This window comes from Barbus barbus (genome assembly GCF_936440315.1).
Source record: "Barbus barbus genome assembly, chromosome: 19".
Lineage (NCBI taxonomy): Eukaryota > Metazoa > Chordata > Actinopteri > Cypriniformes > Cyprinidae > Barbus > Barbus barbus.
Genome location: NC_136747.1, coordinates 5,272,285 through 5,290,843, shown reverse-complemented (window position 1 = coordinate 5,290,843; position 18,559 = coordinate 5,272,285). Strand labels below are relative to the sequence as shown.

General features: G+C 36.9%; 2 protein-coding genes across 3 annotated transcripts; one reads left to right on the top strand and one right to left on the bottom strand.

Moving 5' to 3' along the window:
* Positions 1-4,757: 4,757 nt before the first annotated feature.
* LOC306885141 (uncharacterized protein) lies at positions 4,758-12,602 on the top strand. 2 transcript variants are annotated; one of them, XM_079441496.1, is made up of 4 exons: positions 4,758-4,819; positions 6,241-7,176; positions 8,802-8,870; positions 11,323-12,501. In XM_079441496.1, exons 2-4 carry the CDS (start codon positions 6,318-6,320, stop codon positions 11,400-11,402), a joined length of 1,008 nt encoding a protein of 335 aa, XP_079297622.1. In that variant the 5' UTR covers positions 4,758-4,819; positions 6,241-6,317; the 3' UTR covers positions 11,403-12,501. The 2 variants fall into 2 exon arrangements, with proteins under 2 accessions (XP_079297622.1, XP_079297621.1); XM_079441495.1 differs by having other exon boundaries at positions 4,794-5,022; positions 11,323-12,602.
* Positions 12,603-12,643: 41 nt separating this feature from the next.
* Positions 12,644-16,604, bottom strand: LOC306885261 (uncharacterized protein; the record flags this gene model as incomplete). The annotated part of the gene is made up of 5 exons (XM_079441672.1): positions 16,345-16,604; positions 16,177-16,244; positions 14,788-14,920; positions 14,374-14,485; positions 12,644-12,657 (listed from the first exon to the last, which is right to left on the bottom strand). Exons 1-5 carry the CDS (start codon positions 16,456-16,458, stop codon positions 12,644-12,646), a joined length of 441 nt encoding a protein of 146 aa, XP_079297798.1. The 5' UTR covers positions 16,459-16,604.
* Between the last annotated feature and the right edge of the window lie 1,955 nt (positions 16,605-18,559).

Sequence of the window (18,559 nt, the reverse complement as noted above, 5' to 3'; positions counted from 1 at the left end):
CAGATGCATTCAAAAACTTGCAAGCTGGTAGCCGGCTGCCTTCTACCTCATCTCAGAGCGGGTCCACCTGGATGAGAACTCTAAAAGTACCCACTAGAGGTGAATCTAGTTATGAGGCGGCTAAAACTGCTGGATCTAACAAGATCTTTGTAGTAAAGCCTTCTAAAAACACACAAAGCCATATGGCGTTCAACTCTGAAGTTACCAGAGACCCACTTGCAAGAGGCCCAAATCATGGATTAACCTCTATCTCAAGTCAAGTTTCCAATCAGTATACTTCATCTATGGGAAGCCAGAGTACTAGTAAGCTCCAAACAGCCAGTAGCAGTTATGGCCCATTCATGAAGGGAATCCCTGTGTATTCAAGTATGAATCCAAGAAAGCCTTCTCGTAGTGGATTTACATACACTGAGGCCAAGCCTTCGGCTGTTAGCTCAGGGCCAATCTTTGTAGTTCAAGGTGGAGGAAATGCTCAAGGTCTTGGAAGCTATAGTGGACATCCAGATTCAGTAAAACCACCTGGAGGTGCCAGTCATGTTGACCCCTATCAGGCCAATCAGATCTCTAGATTAACTGAAAGCAGTCAGGGCAAATCACGGAATGAACCTTTTCACTACTCCGTGAGTGGAACACTCTACAGTCCCAGCTCTGAGCCAAGAAAACCTTCCAAAAATGACTCTAGAGACATTGATGCTAGATCTTCAATTGCCAGCTCTGGTGGGATTCTTCTCAATACCCCAGAAAGTGCTCAAATAAACAAGATCCCACCTCACTATGACGCTACCCACTCCAAATTCCGGCAGACATACAATATCCACAGTCAACCTAATCAAATATTTAAGCCTGTATACCCATCTCAAAGTGGGGCTCAATATGATGTAGCAAAGTCCTCAATTACCAGTTCTGGTGCGATCTTGATGATGCAGGCTCCTGCAAATGTTCAAAATGGAGCAGAATCCAACAAGCCCAAAGTTCATCCTAGCTTTCCAGAGCGTAAAGTACCATTTGCCCCTGGTCAGACTGCTCATCAGTACCAGTCTGGGTATCAGACCTTCTCCTCTTTGATGGGAACCCCATACAAACCAAGTTCAGTGCCTTCAAGTAAATTAGGATTCAGTGCATTTAACCCCACTATTGGTGGATCGAATGAGATCACTACAGTCCACGTAAGGCTTAATAAACTGCCCACAAGCAGCTTTGGTAGTTTTCAGAACCAATGGGCTTCTGGTGATATTAGCAGTGGTGCTTTCCAAAGTTCCTTACCTCCAAGTTACCCGGGCCAGAGGCTAGGTCAAAATGTACAAAAGCCTGTTAGTTCGTCATCCCATTATTCCAAAGGAGTCCAATGCCAAGATGGCACCAGGTGCGTTACTGCCATTCCAAGTGAGTTTGGCCAAGGTACCATCCGAAGGATTTCTCCTTCACTTTCCAGCAGCTACAGACAAGGTAATCGCTTCATAATCACTTTGCATGTTTGAAATGTGATTTTTAGTCAGAAAATAAATAAATTTTTTTCCTCTGCCATAGCGGAGCAAAACCAAAAACCAAAAAACAGCTTGGATTCCTTGGCCTCTAAGTGTGAAGTGACCCAGAATAGCCCTGCAGGTTTTGGTCAACAGGGCCCAGTCAGATTCCAGGAAGCGAACCTCTCCATCTAGAAGCAGTTCTCAACGTCTGCTATAAAGTGAGTACAATTGCTTCACTTACAGTCTACACAGAGAACGTCTATATTTCGGTTTTTTTAGCAGGAAATGATCTGCCCTCTGCAAGCAATACTGTCGTCCAAAAGTGGGATGGTTATTTCAGCATTTACAACATCCTAGAAATCTGTCTTTGCTTCAAGTAGTGGGCTGCCTCATTTCCTAAGTGTAATTATGGAAATGTTCAGAATGGGATTCCAGTTTACTTTGTACTGTGCAATATGCGACCTATGCTAACCACCATTTCAAAAGAAAAATGTATAATGCAATGAACATTTAGTAATTTGCTGCACTCGCATGACTTCACGTAGGAGCTGTCAGTGGCATTTGAATCTAAACCATTCTCAATGCCAGTTTCAGTAACCGACATATTGATATCAGTATTGATGTTTAATGACTATTGCATAATTAACAGCAGCAGTTTTGTCCACAAGGACAGTAAAACCTGAAATTTTTTACTTTTATTAAAAATATTAAATTGTTTATCTGAAAGTGTAATGATGCAAACAGGTTTTCTGTAAGGGGTAGGATTGGGTTGGGGTCAGAAAATATTGTTTGATCAGTATAAAAGTAATAGAAGTCTATGGAAAGTGCCCACAATTCACGAAACAAACGTGTGTAAAGTGCAAGTTTATTTCTTCCCGTCAGCATCAGACAGATGCAAACCAACTGTTTACACTGATACTTCACCAAGAATGGGATTTTGATCAAGAAATATGGTTGTCCACATGCTTGGCCATATTAACCAGCATGTTTAAAGCCAGCCAGACTTTGGGTACCAAACTGACCTAGTTGCATGTGTAACTCAACAATCTGCATTGTGGGTTACAGTATTACACGTGGCGTAATAAAATGTACTGCACTTTTTGGCAGCTGTAGTAGGTCATTTGGGTATTTAATGTGAAAAGAAAATGTGTACAAAATGCATACTGCAGAAGTATACTTTTTTTTTTTTTTTTTTTTTTTTTTTTTTTTTTTTTTTTTTTTTTTTTAAAACGTACTCCTAGCATTTCGCCATTAATGGTTTCTTTTCACATTATTGCAGCCTTGATTAGGTGTGTGTCAGTCATCAGGCCACGGTCTCTGCAAGGACTACAGGATGCTTTGACTGATCCAGTGCACTGCTGTTCAGTGGACACTGGGAACTGTCCTGGCAATGACTCTACTCTTGATGCATCACCCTTTCAAAAACTGTACATGCAATGTTAATAAAAATGTTAAACCTACAAAAGTTTACTTTCCGAATTGTTACTTTCTTATACTGTGTGAATGTGATTTTTGACATAAGAACATGGACACGTAGCTGAATAACTTTCTCCGAGACGCACATGCAACTTAAAGAAATTGGACTTTATGACAGTTCTTGCCTGTAATTATTGCATAATCTCATAATACTGTAGAAATGGACGTAAAGTGTCATGACTTTGTGTAGGAATAGTAATCTGCAATTTCGGACCGGTGTAGTCCAGGGCCGGCGCTAGCTATTGGCAGAGCAGGTGATTGCCTCAGGCTTTCAGGAGGGGCCTCCATAACCGTAACATCCCCTATACGCCAGTCCACCGTCAAGGCGGGCAGAAATATTAGCCTCATTGGACGTAGCTGAATTCTCACTCATCTGCAATTAAACCAATTAACGTTACGGTTTCAAAGCAGGTCCCACCATCTGAATGTTTGCATAAGGAAAAGATCCTTATTTCAAGTGCTTTTTATTCACTGCAAAAAATGTATTGGTATTTTTGTCCTGGTAGAAGTTAATTGTGGCCAAGTATGGTGACCCATACTCTGAGCTTGTGCTCTGCAATTAACCCATCCAAGTGTACACCCACCCGGAGCAGTGGGCAGCCAATGCTGCAGCGCCCGGGGAGCAGTTGGGGGTTCGGTGCCTTACTCAAGGGTCTCACGGTCGTGGTATTGAAGGTTATTCACACCCCCCCCCCCCCCCCAAGTCCAACTCTCTATCCATTAGGCAACAACTGCCCCTAAACATTATTAAATCAAGTTGAATTTACTTGACAAATAAAAGTACTTAAGATATTGTCTTGTTTTCTGAAAAAAAGGTAACACTTTATTTTGATGGTCCCTTTTGAACATTCTGTTGACACTAAGTACTGTTGCAACTACATGTCAACAAACTCTCATTAGAGTATTAGTAGACTGTCTGCTTCATATCTGCTGACTCTTTATTGTGATGATCTCCCAACAGACACTCTACTGACTGTAAGTAACTTGCAAGTGCATGTCGACTTATTCTAACCCTAACCCTATCAATTTAATACAGTACTGAGTGTTAGTAGAAATGTAGGTGCAATGTTACTTATAGTCAACAGAATGTGTTAAAGGGAACATCAAAATAAAGTGAAACCAAAAAAAAAAAAATGCTTAAAACAAGCAAAAATATCTGCCAATGGGGCAAGACAAAAAATCTTGTTTAGCCTTTGAATTAAGAATTTATGTCTTACCCCATTGGCAGATATTTGTGCTCGTTTTTAGCAAAAATTAGCAAAACTTTGATTATTTTTTTATTAGAAATCAAGACATAATATCTTAAGTCATTTAACTTGTCAAGAAACTGCATCTTGATTCAATAATGGCTAGATATTTATACTAGAAAACAAGACAAAAATATATTTTTTGCAATGTTGGGGGCCTCCAGCATGAATTTTGCCTAGGGCCTCCTAATGTCTAGAGTTCGGTCCCCCGCCAGATTATTACCCCCCTAGTATTGGTAGGGTTAGGTGTGGGGGAGGGGTTAGGATTAGGCAATCAGGTAGCGATTTCAAGGAGGGGGGTAATAATTTGTCAGGGAGTCGAAAATGGGCACAACACCGGCCCTGGTATAGTCATGCTTAGGTGAAAAAATTAAACTAATTCATGGTATCTGAGGAACAATGATGCCATCTGTTGGTTAAACATATCGCTACTATAGATTCACTCTCCATGCAACATATAAAGTGCAGATAAACTATCCGGCAAAAAAAAAAAAAAAAAAATCCATTAACGTACGGCCTCGGGTGCAAACACTGATGTGACTGTCAGTCAAATCAAATGAAACCTGGTGGGACTTGCTAGCTGCGCGTGACGTCAGCAGTGCCCGTGTCCTGATGTACCTGTAGAATCAGGTAGGTGTACCTGTACCTGTGCGCGTTCATACAAGCAGGAGGCCAAATCATTTCCCTTCACTGCTTGCTCTTTCTAACACAATTGAAAGGCAGCTGATTGACTTAATATTTGTGGACTAATAGTCAAATCCAGGTCGATCGACCTCTTTGTGCTCTCCGGACTTCCGGAAGAAACTCAGACTGCGACATTTCCCCCATATGGTGTGAGTAAAGTCCAACAATAACACACTCGGTTCTTTCTTTATTAATGTTGCTCCTTCTGATTGTCTGGCGTATTTTAAATGTTTTCGGTGGTAAACTAGTTCACTTGTTTCTAAAAGACGCATATCTGTGATTTGACTGGATTTGTTTTTGCGGCGTGTTTGTTTGAGGACAGTGTGTTTGTAAAAAATCAAAACGTGTTTAACATTTAAAATGTTTATTGAATATTCATCCAAACTAGTAAGACTGCTTTTAAAATGGTTCCAGAAGTGCCGGAAAATAATATTTTCGAAATGCAAAACGTTAATCAACTGTATTTCCTTGAAGCAGGGTTTTTTTTTTTCTGAAATTGCGTGTAAATAATAAAAATATATACAAATACGTGTCTCTGATATGCAATCTATTGTTATAATATAATCGATAATATAAATATTTATAATAATTGATTGTGACAGATTTATGCTGTTGATGTTTGGAATTTCCCTCAATTCTATTGTCCTCTAAACGTCATCACTAAATGGCTAATAGAAATATGTCTGCCTTAAATAGGTAACTTAGTAAGCAATATGGTACTGTTTAAATAGCTTACATATATTTATGGTAAAATCCGGCAGCTCCAGGACATACTTTATAGTTTAAGTTATGTATATAGTGCAGTGATGATGTTACAAGCGTTACAGAATGGCATTATGACTGATTTTATTATATAAGGGTGCATTCAGGTACATTGGGACACTTTCTGCATTGAGATGACTGGAAAAAATTTCCCCAGTTAACCTGAATTAACCCTATTTCACATGTAGAACAATATCATAATGGTTAATATGCAACTATATCTGATCGATTGAAATTTATTTGTTACTGTAGCTAAGATGGTGTAATGGAAGACCACATAATGTTGAAAAATCTGCAGTTTGCAGTAAAATAATGTATTGTATTTTAAAATGTAAAGTTTTTACTGTACATGAGTTAATTTATTTTCTTAAGGCTTTAGTTGAGACAAACGTTTATTAAGGGGAAAGTTTTACTTTCACTATCATATTAACAATGACAACAGGCAAGAAAGCAAACACAAAACAGCTCTTAAACTGGTTGGTTTGCATCTCAGGGAAATTTGGGAAAACTCGCTGCAGTTTTGTTAGCGAGGCTGCTTGAAAGTGTAAGGTAAAACCTTCATCTCCTACCAGTTTTCTCCTATTATGTCTCTCTCTCTTTAACAGACCCTGAGGCCTCAGTCCAGCGTCAGGTAAGAGTAGAAACAGCCACCAGAGGACGGTCTGGGCCGAGTGTTGTTCCTATGGAGAGCACCCCGTCCTGGACCAGTGGTCCCATTGATGAAGGGCCATACCAAGAGCGCTCCGTCGACCCCGTGGAGATTGAGATCCAGCACTTCGGAGTGAGGCACAAAGTCAACAAGGATGCCAACGGCAATACAACCGGGCCGGAGAGCGTAAGCTTTCTCCCCGTCAAAGAGGAGCCCGTCTCGGGGACCTGTATGTGCGGACCTTGCGCTTCTGTGAGTAGCTGCAGGAAGCTCTTTTGTAGCGTTTTGACTTGTGGACTGTACCGTGTGTGCCGGCGCTTGCCTTGTCTCATTTCGAATGAAAGCTCAGCTCCCAAAGCGCCGGTGGAGGACCAACCAAGACCTCCACAGGCTGAGAACAGCTTCTATTCTGACATCCGCATTGGTGGCGTCAAAGTGGACACGTCCGTCATTGAAGAAGATGAAGATCATTTGTCGTTTTCCACTTCCAAACTCGAGATGGACAGTCCGATTTACTTCAGTAGCTTACCGGAGGATGACTTAATCAACGGCAGCGGGATGGAAGATGTGGACAAACTCATCACCCAGAAGCTCATGGAGGTCTTCTCTGAGTTTGAGATCAACGAGCTGGCCAAGTGCACCACGGACTCCATGTTCCTGCGGCGTTCCCGGGAGATCAGTCAGCTAATCTCAGATATCGTAGAGGAGCACAACATGGAGGAGCAGGAGGCTGAGTGCAGGCTGGTGCGAGAGATCATTCGCATCAGCACGCGCAAGAGTAAGAAGAAGCCGCAAGTCAGGCCGCAGGAGCTGCAGCGGGACAGCGGCAATGACACCTGGAACAGCAAGAGGAACAGCCAGAAGAGCAGCTTCAATTCCATGAGCGATGGAAGTGAGTGGCAACCACTTTTCTGTGTCTTTTCATGCGACTGTCATGCTCATCTCGTCAGTAAAGCCGGTTCTGTGATTAGTAGTAAATCTCCTGATGAGATGCGCATGACAATCGCATGCGATTTATCGTGCAGCCCTACTATCTAGTAAAAAATAGGTTGGGGAAAATAAATCGATGCATTGTGAATCGTGAAATGATTCTGCATCGATTTATCGTCGTAGCCCTAGTAAAAAAGTAATCTATATAAAATACATTTATTTCATACTGAGTATAGTTCAAATCTATTAACATATTTGCTTACACATCAATCGAGACTTAACTGATATTAAAAAATATAATTAACTCTTTCCACGCCAAACATGGTATTTTCTGGGTTTCCGTGTTCTCGCTCTTATACGCTCAGGGTTGCTATTACGCATCTCCTGAGTGAGTCTAGAATCACTCGATCAAAAGCACAGGCGAGGAAGCCACAGAAACGAGGGATCTCATTTGTAAGCATATGAAAAATAATGCGATCATCAACACTACCCATATATAAATGAAAACTGCCTAATGTTACCGAGTGAAATGTGGATTTGGGACGTGGTCAAGGACTGTGCAAGCTTTGGGAGTACTGATGAAGCCATCTACTGCATCTGTGCTTTGATCATCGTACTAAATGTGATCCAGGTGTAGTATTTGATAAAAAATGCGATTTTCTCAGCTTTTTGCATAAAATGTTGCTTTTTTATGAAAAAAAGAATTCTTGAAGCTATAATGAAATGGATTTTTTGTTTAAAAGTAGAGGGTCTGTTCTTGATTTGGATGTATTATTGCATGTTCACATATTCATACAACAAAATATTCTGGGAGCCATGAAATTTTTGTGAAAATCATCAAAAACACTGGCGGGGAAAGAGTTAAACTTTATTTGGGGTACTACTTGTGCACAATGCACATTTCTTAATATTAAGTCAAAAATGTGTTTTAATGCCACTATCGATGAGGATTGTATGATCTTTAATATATATTTATAATAGATATTTATACTGTACCTGTTGCATACTTGCAATAGTTCCACTTTAGCACAATCAAATCTACTTCAGTATATCTTTAGTTGGACTTCAGCAGTACTTCCCCACAATTAAAGTGCATTAAGCACAAAATCAGTTGTTCCAATTGAGCAGACTTTAAGTATACCAGTTTAGTATATCAAAAGTACAGTTGCAAGGTATTTTTATTAAGCACATAAATATGTACATTTATTTGTAGTATGCTTGGCACAAAATAAATGTATTTCAAATACAATTTACAATTTCTTTTCACTAGGGGTAGTCCTGACGTTTCTGAAATTTCATTCTCAGTGGCCTTTTGCAAACGTTAAATTTCCCCTAACATTAGTGGAACACAAAAGGCTCTTTTTTTTTTTTATTCCTTTAAAAGTGAATGGTTTCAGATGCTGTCACGCTCTGAATTTTCAGTGTGTGTCATAGTTCTTGTTGGCAGCTATATTTGGAAAGCAAGATTGAGTCAGTAACACTGTTTGTCTTAAGTATCCTGACTGCACCCTGGAAATCACTGCAGTACTATATGTTGCGTATAATGACATCTGAATAAGTAAATAAACCATTTCATTCTGTTTTTAGAGTTGCAGATTTCAATGGAGAGGTCAGATGACATTGAAGCCAGGAAGTTACGCAACAACAGCAGCCAGTGTAAGTAGATGATTTTATGAGATATTTACATAGATTTGTCTTAAAACACAAAACTGTGATTGATTATGGCAATACGAAAACATGTCTAGAATGCATTTCAGCCCCAAAACTATTTTCATGACAGTTAAAATTCCCATGATGTATAAATGCAATTTAAATATTTGTATTTCAGTAATACAAATCTGTTCAAAAGTTTTTGAAAGAAACAAGGTTACACATTTATGTTAGAAAAGGTTTAGGTTCAGAACTTTTTATTCATCAAAACTCATCATGACACTGAAGACTGGAGTAATGATGCTGAAAATTCAGTTTTGATCACAGCAATAAATTACACCTTACAATATATTCAAATATAAATATTATTTTACATTTTAATAATATTTTGCACTATTACTGTTTACTGTATTCTTGATCAGATAAATGCGTAAAGGTCTTTCAAAAATATTAATACATTTTACAGTGCACAAACTTTTGAACGGTAGAGTACATTACAAAATATAATTTCACATTACAGTCATGGGACTAATAACGATAAGACGAGAATAAGACGAGACGAGAAATAACGATACACTGTAAAATAAAAACAAAATTGTTTCAAAAAGTTGTTTCAGCTTAAAATAATTTAACTAAAAAATTTAAGTCAGCAGGGTAACAAATTATTTTGTTGAAACAATTTTTTTTTTTTTTTTACAGTGTAGTGGGAATTATAAAATAATATTGCAATGTAAAAAAAAAAACATTTTTCTTTTACCTGCAAAATATAATTTGATGATTCACCCACAGTTTGTTTTGCATAAAACTAAGCAAAGTCCTCGTGCTAATATAGTTAGCTATCAGCTGAGCGCCGCTTCCTGCTTTCCTATTAAAGGCTGTTGAGTGGTTGCATCGGCTCTGGAGGAATCCGAGGGGTGTGTGGCGGCTTTCTCTCGTGAGTCTGAGGGGTTTGTGATGTAACCAACCACATTGCCACAAACAATGCTCTCTTGTCTGGCAGCCATCTGATCGCTTACACTCCTCTGAATTTGAATGTCTCTCTTTTCCTCATCAGCGGTGGTTTACCCCTCCCGCTCTGTTTGCTTGATGTTGTTTTCATGCTCTACAATGTTGGCAAGCAGCAGCTGGATTTTTTGCCTTTACACCATTATATAAATGTTTGATGAAGTTAAGGGTATAATAACTGTCAGCATGCCTTTCTGAGAGCACAGATTTGTTACTTGCTTTAAGTAGGGTCATATCATGCTTTATCATTTTAAAATATTTAAGTGTCTTTCTGCACTTATACTGCCTCATAATCATAATCACATAATCAAAGTCACCTCCAAAAACAAGCTGGCTGTTTTTTTCCTGCTGTGTTTTTAAGACTATGTAAATGTCCTCTTCACATGTGAAATGAGATGAAAGCTTCTTCACAGACTGTGTGTTTTCTGCCAGCTCAACCCTTGTGAAAACACATACACTTTAGCGTACTTTTAAAAACAGAAATAATGTACTTTACATGTTACTTACAAATTAATTAAAATGTACTAATGTATATTAAGTGCAATTGATCATTTGACCTTTGACCTATCTTCATATGTAGTTTCATAATTCTATTGTCTTTGAAATATGGTTCAAATGTACTGCTGAATGCACCGACAAGCCTTTATGGTAAACTAAAACATACTTTAATATAATTTAAATATATTTGAAATCACATTGTAATCATGAAGTTGCACTTTAGTACACTTAAATTACATTAACTTTTAATGTAATATTGATTAACACAATACAGTAAACATAATCCAGTACTTCTCATGTGCTTTGGTATGTTAGTCAACACATTGAAATAAATGTGCTTTAACGCACAGTAAAAGATCATTAAAACATGATTTAAAAGTATTTTAAAATGGAACTTAATTGTGACATTTTTACAAAGTGCCCATTTTAAAAGTCTACTTAGGAAACAGTCATGGAAGTGTCAAAGTACACTAATTGGGCTTTTATTTAATCAAAATTGTATTATCTGTGAGTACAGTGTTTTGAAAATATACTTAAGATTTTAAGTACACTAAAGTGTAATTTTAAGTGCACTTAATTTTATCACAAGGGAAGAGTAGTTCATAACTGCCTCTAACAGCCGTTTTGTAGAACCGCATCACACTGTGAAAGATTAATGATTCATAAAATAAACAGATAAATAATAGAGAGAGCAGCAGGTCATACACACAGCCAGGAACAGCACATGGTTTAGTGAACTTAATCTATAACTGGACTTTTTGTTTGTTTGTTTTGTACAAATCATTGTTCAGGAATCTAGAATTGATCTGTGACCTCAAAATCTAGGATTTCAGAATGAGCTCGGTTTTGGTGGTTATTTCAAAAGGTCAATGAATGTTGTTTCTCATGATTTAACTCCTATGAGATGAAATAGCACATTAATTTGAATCTTTTTTTTTTCTCAATTTCCCTGCAGCATTCTCTCCGAGTTTCCAGGAAACCGGTGTGCCGATCACGTCGGACACTCCTTTACTCCCCAGAAGCATACGAGCGTGAGAGTGTCCCGTCAGACATGCATCATTTTCATTTCCAGACGTCCATAAACGATGAATACTTTGTCTCTGTGAAGAACATGTCCTCTGGCTTGGAGTCAGTGGGTTGTTTTTGAAGTATACCCCTAAAAATAGTGATTTCATGGGTAGTTTTTAACGTATCTGGTAGGTGTATTTATGCTTCTATTTCATATTTTCTTGCGATGGATGTGTGAAGTATCTCAACATTGCTGTTCAGAAGACAAAAGCCAACAAATGACTTGCTGAGAATGAAGAATAAGAAACAGTCTGACCTCTTTATTGCCAACAGATGCACATATACTGTTGGAGCAATATGGCCATAATAGGCCTTGATTCTTTCATAATGATTTAACTTTCCATTCATTTCTGCCTTTTCAAGAGATATTTCATCCAAAAATGAAAATTCTGTCATTTACTAACCCTCACGCCATTCCACAATCATATAGCTTCCCTTCTTTCATAAAACACTTAAGTGGTGAATTTGAGGAATATCATGGCCACTCTTCAGTATATTGAAATTAAATGGAAACTCAAGAAAGAAGCAGTTGTGTTGATGGTTTGGTCACAACACGTACAAAACACAATGGTTTCTTAAGACTTGTAATATAGCGAATAAGTCAGACTACTTTTGATGATAATTTAAAGGTATCCCCAAAGATTGGCCGGAATATTCTTCAGAAAATTCAGCTTTGTGTTGCACTGAAGAAAAAAAGTGTGCGCAGGGTGAGAAAATGTTCATTTGTAAATGTTTGACTTTTTAAGATGAAGAATGTATTTGTTAAATGTTGGCACTTGAGTGAAAGTTTGGCTGTGTGAAATATTTTGGACCAAACAAAATGCTTTGAGCCGGAATGAATGGGCCTGGGTGCTTATTTAAACGTCCGTAGAAACAACATATGCACTTGTCGTATGCAAAATCTAGGATAGCATCTAATCAGTGCTTTGTCATGTATATTTTAATGTTGCAAGAGTAATTTGTTAGGAAAAAAAAAAATCTCTTATGTAAGACTCCTATGTTTGCTTAAATAATAATAAAATCTCTGTTGCTTGGTAAATGTGGATTAATAAATAGATTTAATGTTACATAGGGTGCATGTTTTACTCCGAGACCTGGTAAGCTGTATGCAAACTGAATTAAAGTGTTTCGCATTGGCGTTTGTCCTCAGTGAAGACGTCATCAGAGTAAATGCACTGTGTTCAATCAGTTGTGCTAACATTCACGCTCTACTCTAATGCATCTGAAGCATGCAAATAAAGACATTTATCTGTCATACATACGGCGGCACAGGTGAGGCAGGAAACTATTTAAATGATGATTAATAGGACACAATGTCACGTTCAGTCTGTAAACGCTTAAGTTGCAATACAGTGTGCTTCGTGTATATATATCGAAACCATAAAACCTCCAGAGGATACCAAGAAATTGAGCAGAAAGAAAGTGATATTTGCTCTGGGGGAAAGGACAGAGGAATATGTGCTTCAACAAATGCTTGAAACTGATCTTTTGTATCACATTTGACGCTTTTTGATTCATAGACTTTAAGTTTCTGCCTTAAGGTTAAATGCAGTGAAAGTGTCATGTTTGAATACTTGCGAAAAACACACTGCCTGTGATCAAATGGATTAGTATTCCTGCAGGCATTTAGTGATGTGTGGGAAAATGGTTTTGGAGGGGTTATTTGCACTTTGTGCAATAATGGTTTACTGCAGAAAGCCTATTCATATTTAAACTATCAGTCAGGGTGTCAGAAGAGTTTTTTTTAATATGTCAGCCACCTTGTGTGTGTGATTTACAAAGTGTTTATCTAGGAATTTATAAGACACACAGACAGCTGGTGTATTATTTGCAAAGGCATTATGATATATGCAACATCTTGAGTTTGTGTGTGTGTGTGTGTGTGTGTGTACAAAAGAAATATACACACACACATATTATGTTAACAAAAACTTATTTTGGATGCGATTAATCGTTTGACAGCACTATATATATCTCTCCATTATGACTAGTTCCATACTACACTTTTAAAAATAAAGCTTCTTTATTGGCTGTGATGGTTCCATGAAGAAGCTTTATCACCCATGGAACATTTCCATTGCATTTAGAGTTGAAAAAGGTTCTTTGGATTCTTCAAATGCTCTACACAATAAGAGCAATGATACTTTTTAGAACTGGAAGGTTCTTCTATATATGGCATCGCTGTGAAAACCCCCTTTGAAGCCTTTATTTTTAAGAGTGTAACTCATGTTTTTGACATTTATACACTGTAAAACTTTTCGTTGTAAATTTACAGTATAATACTGGCAGCTGGGTTGCCAGCCACATACTGTATTTTTACAGTACTACTACTGTACACAACATTTACAGTTCTGTACTGTATTTACGAAATACAGTATTATACTGTTATATAACTTTTTTTACAGTATTACACTGTAAAACTTTTCGTTGTAAATTTACAGTATAATACTGGCAGCTGGGTTGCCAGCCACATACTGTATTTTTACAGTACTACTACTGTACACAACATTTACAGTTCTGTACTGTATTTACGAAATACAGTATTATACGGTTATATAACTTTTTTTACAGTATTACACTGTGCTCTTTACAGGGAATACTGTAAATCCTGCTTTTATTTCAGTACTCTTGGATTTACAAAATTAAAAATATACTTTTTCATAACAGTATTCACAAAAAAATAGAGAAAATAATATTTTCTGAGTTTTAAAACATTTTATTTATTTTGAAGAAAAGACCAGGCAATTGCCTTATATGAATTTACTGGCTGAAATGCCAGCTGTAGTTTTTTTTTTCCTTTTTCTTTTAAATATAAAACATGTAAAATGCAATTAACAATTAGCAAGTAATTCAAAATACAGTAATCTTATTTACTTTTAAAGAATGGAAAGGTTTTTCAGAAATATATTTTTTATAAGTCTTTCAGAAGAGAGGAAACCTGTGGGTTTACAGTGCTGTTCTTTTTTTACACAACATGTCCAGTCTTCTTGTAAGTCACTTTTCCTTTCTTGGTTTTTGATGCACATGCAGGGCTGATGTCGAGAAAGCATCTAAAAGACAGAAAAGAAAAAAAGTGAACATTATGTATATGTCTAATATATATATCTAATACACACATACACACACAGCATCTCACAGAAGTGAGTTCTTTGAGACAGCACAGAGAATTGCAACACTTACGATGTGATTACATGACTACATGATAATGTTAAATATGCAATATGTCATTCAGCTCTTTAATCAACTGTATAAAATATTTGTTAAAATATACTTAAGTACTTTACAAATACTGTCAAAACAAGTTAGTGACAATTCACTCTATCATATATATATCAATGGCAAATATGCTAACCTCAGTCGCAAGGGTGCATGCCACCTCTTCCTGATACTGGAGGTTGAAATCATACAATAATACAAACAGCACTGCAAGGCCAGAGACAAAGTTGGGCTGCTCAACATTTACCGCTGGTTGCTTAGAGATTGACCTGAAAATAAAAAAAGAAAGAAAATACTTCAAATAAACTATTGTGGGTTCCATTGCAGTTCTGTTTAGTTGTCTATACATAGTTCAACTCAACATAACTATTAAACTAAATCTGAAATATGTGCAGGGAAATCCCATTTACAGGGTTCACAACTATAGCTGTGAACTGCATAATAATAGTATCTCATGAATGCACAGTCGAGCACAAAAGACCAATGTCAGTGTCAGGATTTTCATTAAACAATATTGCATTCCCTCAGAACACTTAGAATACATGACATGTTGCATGTGAACATTCTGTGATACTATTGTATCTTGATGCTGGTCACTATCACTGCCATTATATGGACAAGCGTGAGCAGGCTTTTTTTTATTTATTTTGTATTATTCTCCTTTAGTGGTCCAAAAAACAAAGAAGGTCATAGGGCATTAGAACAACACCAGGGTGCATGGAAGCATATGGGTAGCAAAATTCAATTGAAATGCAATACGTAAAATGGTGATATTTCAATTTACATTTTCTTATACATATGTGCAATATTTAGTGCACATATGTATTTTATTGTATATCACATAAATTTTATTTAAATTATAAAATTTACATTTGCCATTTCCTACACTAGTTTTAATACACAAATTAAAAACATATTTTAATGCTTTATAAGTTGCAAAATGGAAATTAAAATGTATTACCCAAATTGATTAGATGTTTAACATGTCCAAGCAAAAACTGTTTTTACATCATAATACCACATGATAATTGTAATTTCAGAATGCATTCTGATCCAAAGGTGCAGTAAAAAGGTAGAAAAATTGTAATTTAAAATATCTTTTATTTTTCTTAAATGCATTGACACTCATATATAAGACGTTTCAATTGCATTTTCATTTAATACCCCATGATGAATATAAAGTCAATGTGGATTTGAAAATGCATTCGAAATGTATTTGAAAATGCAACACACCCCCGACCTGTCAATCTTTAGGCTACATCAAGGCAGGGCTTGGCAACAGGATGCACAATTGTAGAAAATATCATATGTAAATTATATAACTGAATTTCCATTTTCATTTTGCACTAAACTTTGCACATTTAGGGTAAAATGTCAATTAAAATACAGAAATGCATTGCCATTTTGCATATTACTAACTGAATTTGAAATTATTTCAAACTGAATTTTGCTACCCATATGCTTCCATAGCGTTAATGATGACTTGATGTTCATTTTAGGTACTAAACCTTTACTGTTTACTTACCAAGAATTATAGGTTGTGTTCTCTGGCAAATGTAGAGACTGCTGGACATCAGATTGAGTGGTGAATACCTGAAACAATTTTTAAGAAGACAGCACAACCATCACTAACAGAACCAAGACATAACAAATCACATTTATTTGCAACATGCTTTAAGTAATCTCTACTTACATCTGCTTGAAGGGTAAGGCCATCTAATTTCTGCAAGTGTGGGAGCAGCTGTAGGACCATGGAAGACATGGAAGCAATCAGGAATACTACTTTTGAAATAAGCATTAGGAACATGACTATGGATTTTCATGTGCTGGCAAAATTATAACACATTAAAAAGCACGATCATAGAACTGACATTTTTTAACATGGACTACAAATGGGAAGCACTTACATTAGCACCGGATCTTCATCAGATTGTTCAGCCTGAAAAATAATAATAATAAAAAAATAATAATCAGAAGCAGGTCATGTGAATGTGTGTCTTATTTGCTATTTAAGTTGTTTTTGATTGTTGGATTAAAGGAAGGTGTGCATAAACATCTTAAAAGGGATAGTTCACTTTGAAATTAAAATTTGGTATCTATCAGCTTACCCCAAGGGCATCCAAGATGTAGGTGTCTTTTTTTCTTCAGTAGATCCAATTTTGATATGTTTAGGTCAAATCGTTCTAGCTTGTCAGTCATATAATGGCAGGTATAGGTCACTGTCTCTATAAGAGCGAAAAAGAACATGCACAGAGAAATCCAAATTAAACAATTCCCCATCGTAACTACACATTGATGGCCTAAGACACGAAACGAGCGGTTTGTGTGAGAAAATGAACAGTATTTATACAGTTTTTTACCTCTTGTACACAACCATGTCCAAGTGATCTGAGTGCGCGCACGCATCCGGTGTGTGACGTGTGTGTGCGCGCTCTGGCTTAGTCCGCCAAAATAACTTTATTGCACAAATAATTAGAAAGTTATTGAACGCGGAAATATGTGAATGTTGTGAATGTGCGAATATAAAACCAATTTTGCCCAAGTGAATTGCTAACTCGGGATTTAAGTTAAGTTTAACGTTCCCAAAATCAAACCATGCGTGGAAACAATGTAGAAATGTGAATGAAAAAAAGACAAGCTTACCGTATCGATACTTAGTCGAACATTAATCCATCTTCTCATGCTCCAGTCGATTAGCATCATCTCAGGCACAGGTTAGATGATTCAGATGACAAATGATCTCTGCGTCGTCCATTGTTTGCTGCGTCACAGGCACTAACGCTTGAAACGCGAAACGAAGCTCACAAAGCTTATCTACGCACAGATTCACAAACCACTGGCTTATCTTAATAACGCGAATAATTATTTTGTTCAATTAATTCCCGCTGACGAATCTAGTTTGCCTGTAATACACTGTTCACATTTCTTCTTCTTTGGAGATCACATCACATTTGAATTGAGCGCGAAATAAATATATCCCACAATGCAATGCGTTTACAGTATGGTACTGTATTACAAATTTAGCGGGCTGAAAACAGAAAATTTCTGTATATTTACAGACATTCTGTAAAATATACAGAATGCTACTGTTTTATAAAAATACAGTATAATACTGTTAGAAAATGCCTGTAAATTTACAGTAAAGTTTTACAGTGTAGTCACAACTGTCTCTTGATATGTGCACTAATCATAGGTAGCCTTTAAATCTAACCTGTACAGACCAGAGCAGAGTTTATAGCGCTTTTGTCACAACCCATTCGCTTTTTGACTCTTAACCTACATACACCGGTCCATAAACCACAGCAACATGACCTTACGCAACCTTTGCAGTCAGTGGCTTACGGATCTGTCTGTTTAGACCACAGTAATGGTTATGTGGTTGTAATTTAATCGTGTTCTGTGTGAAAGTCAGTCATTTATAAATCGGTCTGATTCTGTCTGTCATTTGTTTAATATCAAATAAGTCTAGATGTGATTAAGCATAATACTCTCATTAGCTTACAGTGTATTTACTGTCGCTGCTGTATCGGTTTAACAACAGTCCACCCTTGTTTAATGAAGCCTCCTCAGGGGGTTTTGCAGGGGAATACAGGGTAATTTGTGTGTTTGTCAAACGTTTCTACATCCAGGATGTCTCCATGAATCATCAGGTGTATGATTCATCCTCATGGTTTAGGTAGCATCGAAACTCAAGCTTGTCATACCTGAGGGGAAGTACTGAGACATGATGTTTTCTTTGTTTATTTGTACTGATAGCTGAGGGAAATTGTGTACGTGAATAATATAAGAAGTATAAGGAACATTTTATTAGTTGAATTAAGGTGTGTTTGTGCAGTACCATAAGCCTGAAGATATGATTTTATATGTCTGCATATAAAACAGAGCGCTGACGACAGCAAACAAACGCA

Coding starts and splice junctions, on each gene's coding strand:
- LOC306885141 (XM_079441495.1), top strand. CDS start 6,318: ATGGAGAGCACCCCGTCCTGGACCAGTGGTCCCATTGATGAAGGGCCA. Junction 7,177..8,801: donor CAATTCCATGAGCGATGGAA/GTGAGTGGCAAC, acceptor TTCTGTTTTTAG/AGTTGCAGATTTCAATGGAG. Junction 8,871..11,322: donor ACGCAACAACAGCAGCCAGT/GTAAGTAGATGA, acceptor ATTTCCCTGCAG/CATTCTCTCCGAGTTTCCAG.